The 12,293-nt window shown below is 39.7% G+C and overlaps 1 protein-coding gene across 1 annotated transcript in view; it reads right to left on the bottom strand.

Annotated features, from left to right (window-relative positions):
* Window positions 1-2,359: 2,359 nt before the first annotated feature.
* LOC123993516 (relaxin receptor 1-like) overlaps window positions 2,360-12,293 on the bottom strand; it is a 96,168-nt gene continuing 86,234 nt past the window's right edge. Inside the window, exons 18-19 of the mRNA XM_046295731.1 lie at window positions 4,470-4,688; window positions 2,360-3,134 (exon numbers count right to left, since the gene is read on the bottom strand). Of these exons, the coding sequence (XP_046151687.1) occupies window positions 2,809-3,134; window positions 4,470-4,688 (545 nt within the window). The 3' untranslated portion in view covers window positions 2,360-2,808. The remainder of the gene's footprint in view (window positions 3,135-4,469; window positions 4,689-12,293) is intronic.

Below are 12,293 nucleotides of genomic sequence, written 5' to 3'. Positions count from 1 at the left end.
GTGTAGCGAAATGCTTATGTTCCTAACTCCACAGCGCAGTAGTGTCTAACAATCCACAACAATACACACACATCTAAAAGTAAAAGAATGGATTTAAGAAATACACAAATATTAGGACGAGCAATGTCGGAGTAGCATCGACTAGAATACAATAGAATACAGTATATACATATGAAATGAGTCAAACGGTATGTAAACATTATTAAAGTGACTAGTGTTCCATTATTAAAGTGACCAGTGATTCCATGTCTACGTACATAGAGCAGCAGCCTCTAAGGTGCAGAGTTGAGTAACTGGGTGGTAGCCAGCTAATGATGGCTATTTAGCAGTCTGATGGCCTTGAGAGAGAAGCTATTTTTCAGTCTCTCGGTCCCAGCTTTGATGCACCTGTACTGTCCTCGCCTTCTGGATAATAGCTGGCCATCAAAGATGGACGCAAACCCAAGATTGACTGCTCTTGGAACATGACATACTGTATCTTTGTGTTGCAATAGGAAATGCCATGAACAAGTCACCTCTGCTGTCTGCATAGCCTACCTGTACATTCAATTAAATAAACAACATGAATCTGTCAGCAGTTCACTGCTCCTCTCAGAGATGACGTCATAATTATTTCAAAGACAAAATGAAAACCATTCAAACATACAGTACCAGTCAAAGGTTTGGACACACCTACTCACTTAAAATCAGATACCACCTGGTGCTTCTCCCCTGACAAATAGATGTCTGACTCAGTAGCAGCAGTTGCCCTCTTTGTGAAGAAGCAAACATGAGTCACTGAGCCACTTTGTATCATGGACCATTACAGTAGTGAGTTCTTGTGCAGCTTGTTGCTTGCTCTTTGCATGCACATAGAGTACCAGTCAAAGGTTTGGACACACCTACCCATTCACAGATCTTTCTTTATTTTTACTATTTTCTACTTTTTAGAATAATAGTGAAGATATCGGAACTATGAAATAACACATATGGAACCATGTAGTAACGAAAAAGGTGTTAAACAAATCTAAATATATTTTATATTATAGTAGCCACCCTTTGCCTTGATGACAGCTTTGCATACTCTAGGCATTCTCTCAACTAGCTTCACCTGGAATGATTTTCCAACAGTCTTGAAGGAGTTCCCACATATGCTGAGCACTTGTTGGCTGCTTTTCCTTCACTCTGCAGTCCAACTCATCCCAAACCATCTCAATTTGGTTGAGATCGGGGGGTTGTGGAGGCCAGGTCATCTGATGCCGCACTCCATCACTCTCCTTCTTGGTCAAATAGCCCTTATACAGCGAACAGGTCATTGTCCTGTTGAAAAACAAATGATAGTCTCACTAAGCGCAAACCAGATGGGATGGCATATGGCTGCAGAATGTTGTGGTAGCGATGCTGTTTAAGTGTTCCTTGAATTCTAAATAAATCACTGACAGTGTCACCAGCAAATCACCCCCACACCATCACACCTCCTCTATGCTTCATGGTGGGAACTACACATGTGGAGATTATCCTTTCACCTATGCTGCGTCTCAAAAAGACAGCGATTGGAACCAAAAATCTCAAATTTGGACTAAAGGACAGATTTCCACCAGTCGAATGTCCATTGCTCATGTTTCTTGGCCCAAGCAAGTGTCTTCTTATTGGTGTCCTTTAGTAGTGGTTTCTTTGCAGCAATTTGATCATGAAGGCCTGATTCATGCAGTATCCTCTGAATAGTTGATGTTGAGATGTCTGTTACTTGAACTCTGTGGATAATATATTTGGGATGTAATTTCTTTGGCTGGTAACTCTAATGAACTTATCCTCTGCAGCAGTAGTAACTCTGGGTCTTCATTTCCTGTGGCAGTCCTCATGAGAACCAGTTTCATCCTAGTGCTTGATGGTTTTTGTGACAGCACTTGAACTTTCAAAGTTTTCCAGATTGACTGACCTTCATGTCTTAAAGTAATGATGGACTGTCATTTCGCTTTGCTTATTTGAGCTATTCTTGCCATAATATGGACTTAGCCCTATCTGTTAAAAGACCATCTTCTGTTTACCACCCATGCCTTGTCACAACACAACTGATTGGCTCAAACACATTAAGAAAGAAATTCCACAAATTAACTTTTAACAAGGAACACCTGTTAATTGAAATGTTTTCCAGGTGACTACTTCATGAAGATGGTTCAGAGAATGCCAAGAGTGTGAAAAGCTTTCATCAAGGCAAAGGGTGGCTACTTTGAAGAATTTTAAATATATGTTGGTTTGTTTAACACTTTTTTTGGTTACTACATGATTCCAATTGTGTTATTTCATAGTTTTGATGTCGACACTATTATTCTACAATGTAGAAATAAAGAAAACCCCTGGAATGAGTAGGTGTGTCCAAACTTTTGACTGGCGCTGTACATGACAAAACATTGCATTCCAGAACAGAGAATGGCAGTGATTAATTTATTATATACAACACTCTGTACAGTCTAGTCTGTACATGAAGAGTAATGGACTTTACATAAATGGATGCTTATGGGAATGATTGATGTTTTTTTCTTATAACCAAATAATCATAGAAGTGTGTCAATAATCACATGGAACTGAAAGCATGAACAAAGTCAAGGTCTAATCTTCAACAGAATAGAACGGCACATAGTCCAAAGTGTACCAATGAGCTCCTTTGATGTCTGTATAAATCACAGAGGAAAATTTTGATATACTCTACAACAACAACATGCTGTGAACATACCATTGCACATGAAACGTCGGCATAAAAAAAAGACCTGCGTGGGATTCAAGCCGTTCCTCCCTCTCTGCTGGGCAAATTGTTGAACCTGCAGGGCATTATTTGGGGTTTGTACTTTCCACAGCCAGTGGCTGAGACGTGCCTGATGTGCACGATATTGTGCAGGACATTTCCAAGGGATGTATCAGGTTGTCGCCGGGCGAAGTCAGAGTCTGGCTGTTCTCTTGGAGTGGCCACATCTCCTGCAACGTCAATGAGGGGTGGTGGGCTGGGTGGCTGCTCATTAGTGGTCTCCTCTGCCTGTAGTTGGCCCACACCTGGAGGATGGTCTCTTTGAATGGCCGTGTGGTCAAGGTGTACAGGATGGGGTTGAGGGCACTGTTGATGGGCAGGATGAAGATCACCACCCAGGAGCTGATGGTTCCTATTTGGGAAGAACGGAAATGGATATTCTGCAATCACATTCTCCTCGGTAGACATGCACATAGAGCCTACATTCAGTCACGGATGGTAGAAAATGTGCCAAACTAAACTAGCCAGTCTGGCCAAATTTCACAAGAAAGTTACCCAGGCTAGTTGAAATTATGTTTTACAAGCCAGGCTGGCTTGTGCCCTAAATCCTTAAGTTCCATTCCTGTGTATAAAGTTCATGCATGGGAAGTAGGGTGAGGTGCGGTGGGTTGTTGGGGTGAAAGAGAAGAGAATGATGGTTCGAGGATGTTCTGTGATGCTGGTCCCATTTGTAAACATGCTTTTAGTACAACCACACATTTACATTTAGAGTACCCATCAGTGTGCTATTCAATTTACAACCAGAAAATAGGATTAATTATGGAACTAATCTGAATGATGTAATGTTACAAACTCCCTGCTGGAGACTCACAGCAAACCATCTCAGAGTCCTCTCAGAGACACAAACACTAACTTTCTAACCTTTGCAGTAGGCACCCCTCCCCACTGGAACCTAGCAGGCCAGGCTATGATTTATAATGTCACAAACTGTCCTTTCACACCTAGGGCCTTGGCCACTGATTGGTTGACAGGGCAGTTGCTAGGGCAGTTGCTAGGGGGCCACACATCTGCTCCTCTTTCTGACTCTCCAGGTCACACACTTTTCAGTCTCTTTCAAGCCATCACAGAGAAGGCAGCAAGTTTATCTCTGTCCTGCACAACAACTGGACTCATTCATTTCTCTGGACATGAGGCATACCTCTGGGCATGTGAGATTGCATGCGTGTTTAAAGTTGTGTATTTGTCTATATTACTGCTAGTTGTTCAGCACTATATCAGCTTATATTACAGTACTTTTATTACTGCTTTATACTTTAATATTCTGTATCTGTGCATTCTTGCCCTGGTGTGTTCATTCGGTATGTGTATATTCATTGCCTCTGTTTCTCTTATTACAGAACCACTACCATTCTACATGTCCATTTCATTCCTGTGTGTGTCAATAAAGTATCCGTGTGTGTGTAACTCTGAGGTTGACTTTTTCCACTCTGACCGGGGTAGGTGCTAGCAGGTCACAGATGGTCCCAAATGGAAAGTTGCTCTCTTTCATGCAAGTATAATATCTGTAAAAGAGACCGATTGAAATACTTATCTTTGATGTAAGATGGCACTGCACAGTAGCCTACATATTGTATGTTTTATAGCCTACACATTGACCTTGTCTGTTTGATACAATGTTAGGGTTTCCAAATAAAATGTTTGAAATGATAAAAGTAGTCACAGATTATGACAGTACTGAAACTCCTACCTGGAATCTCCACCTGCAACAGCGATAGAATCTTGAGGACAAAGATGGGTATCCAGCAAAGGGAGTCTGTGATGACGATGGAAAAGAACCTCTTGGCTATGGTCACTTCGTTCTTGATATGGTTACTATATTTAGTCGTCTGTGTCCCTGTCCTCTGGATGTTGTAGAACATACTCCCATAAGACAATACGATTATAAGGAATGCTACCAGGTTCAGGCCTGTAGAGGAAATAACATTCATTGTGAGCTCCTTGTACTCATACAAAGTACATTTTTTTAAATACTTCAACTTTCAGAACATATCAAACAATTATTACAGGTAGCAGATAGTTAAAAAATACAAACAATATTTACCTGGCTTAAAGAGAAGGAATATACTATATATTGTTTACAGGAAACTAATTCAACAATTTTAGAGGAAGTTGTGTGAAAAAAGGACTGGGTGGGGTTGAAATACTTCTCCCATCGGCAAAGAAAAACTGAAAAGGGTTGGTGATATTAATTAACAGTAATTTTGATCTGAATGTAGAAATTGTCCAAACAGATCTGCAAGGTAGATGGACGATTTTAGACATGTTATTGGACCAGAAACAGATATGGCTCATTAATCTTTACGGACCAAATAATGATCCACGTGTCTTTGAAAATATATATAATAAATTATCAACCCTACAAGCAATACACGACTATTAATATGTTGGGAGATTATAATACTGTTTTAAATACCTCTAAGGAAATCACACTACAATCATCTTCATGGAAATCCCAAATGTCATGGATATATTGGACGTAGTGGATATATGGAGGCTTAAATATCCTCACCTAGTGAGATATACATGGCCAAAGCTCAATCAAGCTAGTGGTCCTGACTACTTTTTTTTTATGTCATTCTTGTTGGCACCAACAATTTTAAAAGTGTTGATAGGGGACAGAATGCGGTTGGACCATCAGATAATTGGCATATACAGTGGGGCAAAAAAGTATTCAGTCAGCCACCAATTGTGCAAGTTCTCCCACTTAAAAAGATGAGAGAGGCCTGTAATTTTCATCATAGGTACACTTCAACTATGACAGACAAAATGAGAAAAAAAATCCAGAAAATCACATTTTTAATGACTTTATTTGCAAATTATGGTGGAAAATAAGTATTTGGTCAATAACAAAAGTTTCTCAATACTTTGTTATATACCCTTTGTTGGCAATGACAGAGGTCAAACGTTTTCTGTAAGTCTTCACAAGGTTTTCACACACTGTTGCTGGTATTTTGGTCCATTCCTCCATGCAGATCTCCTCTAGAGCAGTGAAGTTTTGGGGCTGTTGCTGGGCAACACAGACTTTCAACTCCCTCCAAAGATTTTCTATGGGGTTGAGATCTGGAGACTGGCTAGGCCACTTCAGGACCTTGAAATACTTCTCCTTCGTTGCCCGAGCGGTGTGTTTGGGATCATTGTCATGCTGAAAGGCCCAGCCATGTTTCATCTTCAATGCCCTTGCTGATGGAAGGAGGTTTTCACTCAAAATCTCACGATACATGGCCCCATTCATTCTTTCCTTTACACGGATCAGTCGTCCTGGTCCCTTTGCAGAAAAACAGCCCCAAAGCATGATGTTTCCACCCCCATGCTTCACAGTAGGTATGGTGTTCTTTGGATGCAACTCCGCATTCTTTGTCCTCCAAACACGACGAGTTGAGGGTTTACCAAAAAGTTATTTTTTGGTTTCATCTGACCATATGACATTCTCCCAATCTTCTTCTGGATCATCCAAATGCTCTCTAGCAAATTTCAGACGGGCCTGGACATGTACTGGCTTAAGCAGGGGGACACGTCTGGCACTGCAGGATTTGCGTCCCTGGCGGCATAGTGTATTACTGATGGTAGGCTTTGTTACTTCGGTCCCAGCTCTCTGCAGGTCATTCACTAGGTCCCCCCCATGTGGTTCTGGGATTTTTGCTCACCGTTCTTGTGATAATTTTGACCCCACGGGGTGAGATCTTGCGTGGAGCCCCAGATCGAGGGAGATTATCAGTGGTCTTGTAGGTCTTCCATTTCCTAATAATTGCTCCCACAGTTGATTTCTTCAAACCAAGCTGCTTACCTATTGCTGATTCAGTCTTCCCAGCCTGGTGAAGGTCTACAATTTTGTTTCTGGTGTCCTTTGACAGCTCTTTGGTCTTGGCCATAGTGGAGTTTGGAGTGTGACTGTTTGAGGTTGTGGACAGGTGTCTTTTATACTGATAACAAGTTCAAACAGGTGTCATTAATACAGGTAATAAGTGGATGACAGAGGAGCCTCTTAAAGAAGAAGTTACAGGTCTGCGAGAGCCAGAAATCTTGCTTGTTTGTAGGTGATCAAATACTTATTTTCCACCATAATTTGCAAATAAATTCATTAAAAATCCTACAATGTAATTTTCTGGATTTTTTTTCTCCCTAATATTTTTAAGTGGGAGAACTTGCACAATTGGTGGCTGACTAAATACTTTTTTGCCCCACTGTACATTACTCTTACTGAATTTTCACATGGGCGAGGATATTGGAAATTTAATCAAAGCCCATTGGATGATAACTTGTATTTAACTATGACAGAGGAATGTTAACTGAATTTCTGACATAACACAGGTACAGAAGATCCCATTATTGTTTGGGACACTTAAATGTGCCTTTAGAGGCCACGCAATTCAGTACTCAGCTCTAAAAGCAAAAGCAATTTAGGTAAAAAAGGAGTCAATTTTAACAAATGATGTAGAAGGTCTAACAGAACGGATACAGTCAAATAGCAATACAAACTACCATAAAGGCTCACAATAAGTCAGAGGAAAAACTCAAATAAATGGAGGAACTTATTCAAGGTGAAGTGTAATGTATTATAAAAATCAAGCACACTGGATGGAATATGGGGAAAAAGGCACCAACTTTTTAAAAGATTTTCAACATAGAAATTCTAACAAACATTATTTTCAGAAACTTGTTACAAATGATGGAGTCACCAAATTATATTTTGAAAGAGGAAACAAAGTCCTTTAGCATATGCTTTCATTTCAGTCTCCTCCATCTCCTCTAAACGAAGCAAATTGTATGGATTTTTAAAATTAACAGAAAACTCCAGGGCTGGATGGCATACCAGTTAAGGTATACCAAACTTTTTTTTATATATACTCAGAGGACTGTTATTGGCATGTTTTAACCACTCCTATGTGAATGGTAGATTATCAGACACTCAACAAGAAGATCTGATTTTATTATTACGGAACAGGATACAAGTGAATATAATCATGCTGTCCATTTAAAAATATTGGAGGCCCCTTACACTTTTGTGATGCAAAAAATATATAGCACAAGAATTAAGGTATTGTCAGATACTATTCATTCTAATCAGACAGGTTTTTTACATGGACGATACATTGGAGATAATATAAGTCAAGTACTGGACACAATAGAATAGTATGAAAAATCTGGGAAACCAGGCCTGCTATTCATAGCTGACTTTGAAAAGGCTGAAACGTATGACTGGAGTTTATATATAAATGCCTGGAACTTTTATTTATTTAATTTAATAAAGGTTAAATAAAAACAATTGAGAATTTCTTTTAAAATGGGTGAAAGTCATGTAGAGTAACCCTAGGTATAAAATAGTAAATATTGGCTCCTTCTTAGAAAGTTTTAAACTGTCAAGAAGAGTAAAACAAGGTTGTCCACTATCGGCATATCTATTTATTATGGCCATCGAAATGTTAGCTATTAAAATCAAGATCCAACAATAATATCAAGAGGTTAGAAATCCAGGGCTTAAAAACAAAGGTGTAGAGAGCTCCCAAGTGGCACAGTGATCTAACTAGCTGTGCCACAAGAGGTCCTGGTTTGAGTCCAGGCTCTGTTGCAGCTGGCCATGACTGGGAGACCCATGGGGCCGGCGCACAATTGGCACCGTGTCGTCCGGGTTAGGGGAGGGTTTGGCCAGCAGGGATGTCCTTGTCCTATCGAGCTCTAGCAACTCCTGTGGCGGGCCGGGTTCATGCATTCTGACAGTCGCCAGGTGTTTCCTCCGACACATTGGTGTGGCTAGCTTCCGGCTTAAGCAGGTATTTTGTCAAGAAACAGCGTGGCTTGGTTGGGTCGTGTTTCGGAGGATGCACGGCTCTCAACCGTCGACTCTCCCGAGTCCGTACGGGAGCTACAGCAATGAGACAAGACTAACTACCAATTGGATATGACAAAATCGGAGAGAAAAATAGGTGCTTTTTTATATAAAAAAATATTAATTAAACATAGGTGTCATTGTACACTGATGATTCATGTTCTTTTAAATACACAATTTGGATCCCTCCAGCCTCAGAGAATCTAAATACCTTTTCTAACCTCCCTGGAGGTTACAACCAAATTATGATAAATGTACTATATTACATTTTGGATCACTAAAAAATGCAACTTTTACATTACCGTGCAGTAGTCAGAAAGCGAGTGTAGCTGGTGCATGAAGTCAGGTGCAGGAGACGTACTTTACTCAAAAAATAACGGCACAAGGTAAACCAATACACTTGACCAATAACCAAGGGTAAATATTACGCACGGGTGAACACAGCACCCATCGAAAAACCAGCCATCATAAACCGAACTAAACATAAAAATAATCACGCACAACAAACATGGGGGAAACAGAGGGTTAAATACCTGAACATGTAATTGGATAATGAAAACCAGGTGTGTAGAAAATAAAGACAAAACCAAATTAAAATGAAACATGGATCAGCGATGGCTAGAAGACCGGTGACGTCGCCCGCCGAACGCCGCCCGAACAAGGAGAGGGACCAACCTCGGAGGAAGTCGTGACAGTAGTTTACCAATAAAATGGTCTGATGATGATGTGGACATACTCGGTATACATATCCCGAAAGAAGTAAATGATCTCACTCCAATAAATGTTTATAGAAAGTTAGCAAAAATAGACAAGATCTTGCTACCATGGAAAGGAAAATACCTGTCTATTTGTAGAAAAATTACCCCGAATAACTATTTAGTCATATCCCAGTTTACCTATTTGCTTATGGTCTTGCCTACACATAGCGAACAGTTATTTAAATTATACGAGACAAACAATATTCCATTTTATTAGGAACTGCAAGCCAGACAAAATTAAACGGGCCTATTTATGTAATCGAAACAAAGATGGATCACCAGCTCAGAACTTCTAAGGAGCCACACTGAGAGAACAGCGGCTCTAACCAGGCTGCGGAGAACCTAGGTTCTCCAGAATGTAACGGCAAGCGCAGACTGTGGAACGTGAGTCCCCCACCTGAGCGAGATGGTAACGGCTACGAATATGAATTCTTGGGGTCAGAAATGATTAAATATTAAAGCATTAGACGTCTCACTACAGGCTTCATTCATACAAAAGTTTAACTTAAATCCGAACTGGTTCTCATGCAAATTAATAATACAACAAATATTGTGGTTAAACTCAAATATACTAATAGTTATATAAACATAATTTTTGGATTCAATAAAAATGTATAATCTTCGTAAATGCATGGAGTTATGTCACACATGCAGCTAACAAAAAAATGAAATGTCTGCTCTACCCAAAATTACAACCAACTAATTACAGCAAAAAATGGAAGAGGAAAGTGGAAGGGGAAAAATAGGGAACTGGTCTGTCAGCCCTGCATTAAAGATAATAATTGGTTAAAGAAAATTATGATAAATAAAAAAGTATACCAGTTTCATTTAATCACCAAACATGGACAGCTGTGCCATATAGATTGCAAAATAGTTGGTAAGAGATTTGAGGTACGGATGCCATGGCACATGGTTTATGAACTGATACGCAAAACGACGCCAGATTCAAAACTTTAATTCTTACACAAAAATCTTGCAACCAATAAAATGCTATATATATACAGGTGATACAACCTTCCCAGCTCTGCAGATTTTGCTGCAAAGAGACAGAATCATTAGATCATTTGTTTTGGTACTGTCCATATGTAGCTTGTTTTTGGTCACAGGTCCAGGAATTGCAACATTTACCTGGAGGTAACTCTGCAGAGGGCACTACTGGATGATCTGAGAAGTCATAGTCAATCGATCAATAATATAATAAATACTTTCAGGAAAAAAGTGTATTTTTAATTTACAATCTGTAGAAATGATGAGAATAGAAAGGTTCAGTACTTTTGTGAAACATCACAGCACAAGAGATAAATGGGAGGGGTTGAATGAAGGATGGGAAAAATAACAACTAATAACAACAAGATAGCTAATGTAAAACATACTGTGTCCGTAAAACGGATATAGGTTCAGAAATGTTGTGAAATAAATAGATGGGGAGAGAGAGGTTGAGGTTAGAGGAAGGACAGGAGTAAAAATAAACAAAATAGAACAACTGTAAAATAGACTGTGCCCATAAAATGTATATAGTATATCAGTTGGAAGAAGAAGCCTAAGCGTTTTTGTTCACTAGTTTACTACATTTTCGGGAGGGGTGGTAGGGTTAGAAAGTAATAAAGAAAAATATATTTAAAAAAATGTGTATATATACAGTTGAAGTTGGAAGTTTACATATGCCTTAGCCAATTTAAACTCAGTTTTTACAATTCCTGACATTTAATCCTTGTAAAAAAATGTTTTAGGTCAGTTAGGATCACCACTTTATTTTAAGAATGTGAAATGTCAGAATAATAGTAGAGAGAATGATTTATTTCAGCTTTTTTCTTTTCCATCACATTCCCAGTGGGTCAGAAGTTTACATACACTCAAATAGTATTTGGTAGCATTGCCTTTAAATTGTTTAACTTGGGACAAACATTTTGGGTAGCCTTCCACAAGCTTCCCACAATAAGTTAGGTGAATTTTGGCCCATTCCTCCTGGCAGAGCTGGTGTAACTGAGTCAGGTTTCTAGGCCTCCTTGCTCGCACACACTTTTTCAGTTCTGCCCACACATTTTCTATAGGATTGAGGTCAGGGTTTTGTGATGGCCACTCCAATAGCTTGACTTTATTGTCCTTAAGCTATTTTGCCACAACTTTGGAAGTATGCTTGGGGTCATTGTCCATTTGGAAGACCTATATGTGACCAAGCTTTAATTTCCTGACTGATGTCTTGAGATGTTGCTTCAATATATCCACATAATTTTCCTCCCTCATGAAGCCATCTATTTTGTGTAGTGCACCAGTCCCTCCTGCGGCAAAGTACCCCCACAACACGATGCTGCCACCCCCGTGCTTCACGGTTGGGATGGTGTTCTTCGGCTTGCAAGCCTCCCCCTTTTTCCTCCAAACATAACGATGGTCATTACGGCCAAACAGTTCTATTTTTGTCTCATCAGACAAGAGAGTACTTTCCAAAAAGTGCGATCTTTGTTCCCATATGCAGTTGTAAACCGTAGTCTAGCTTGTTTTATGATGGTTTGGGGGCAGTGGCTTCTTCCTTGCTGAGAGCATTTTAGATTATGTCGATATAGGACTCGTTTTACTGTGGATATAGATACTTTTGTACCTGTTTCCTCCAGCATCTTCACAAGGTCCTTTGCTGTTGTTCTGGGATTGATTTGCACTTTTCACACCAAAGTACATTCATCTCTAGGAGACAGAACACGTCTCCTTCCTGAGTGGTATGACGGCTGCGTGGTCCCATGGTGTTTATATTTGCATACTATTGTTTGTACAGATGAACATGGTACCTTCAGGCATTTGGAAATAGCTCCCAAGGATGAACCAGACTTGTGGAGGTCTACAATTTGTTTTCTGAGGTCTTGGCTGATTCCTTTTTCTTTTTATGTCAAGCAAAGAGGCACTGAGTTTGAAGGTTGGCCTTGAAATGCATCGACAG

The sequence above is a fragment of the Oncorhynchus gorbuscha genome, linkage group LG13, assembly GCF_021184085.1.
Source record: "Oncorhynchus gorbuscha isolate QuinsamMale2020 ecotype Even-year linkage group LG13, OgorEven_v1.0, whole genome shotgun sequence".
Taxonomy (NCBI): domain Eukaryota; kingdom Metazoa; phylum Chordata; class Actinopteri; order Salmoniformes; family Salmonidae; genus Oncorhynchus; species Oncorhynchus gorbuscha.
Note: the sequence above shows the minus strand (reverse complement) of the source record. Positions and strands in the feature narration are given on the sequence as shown.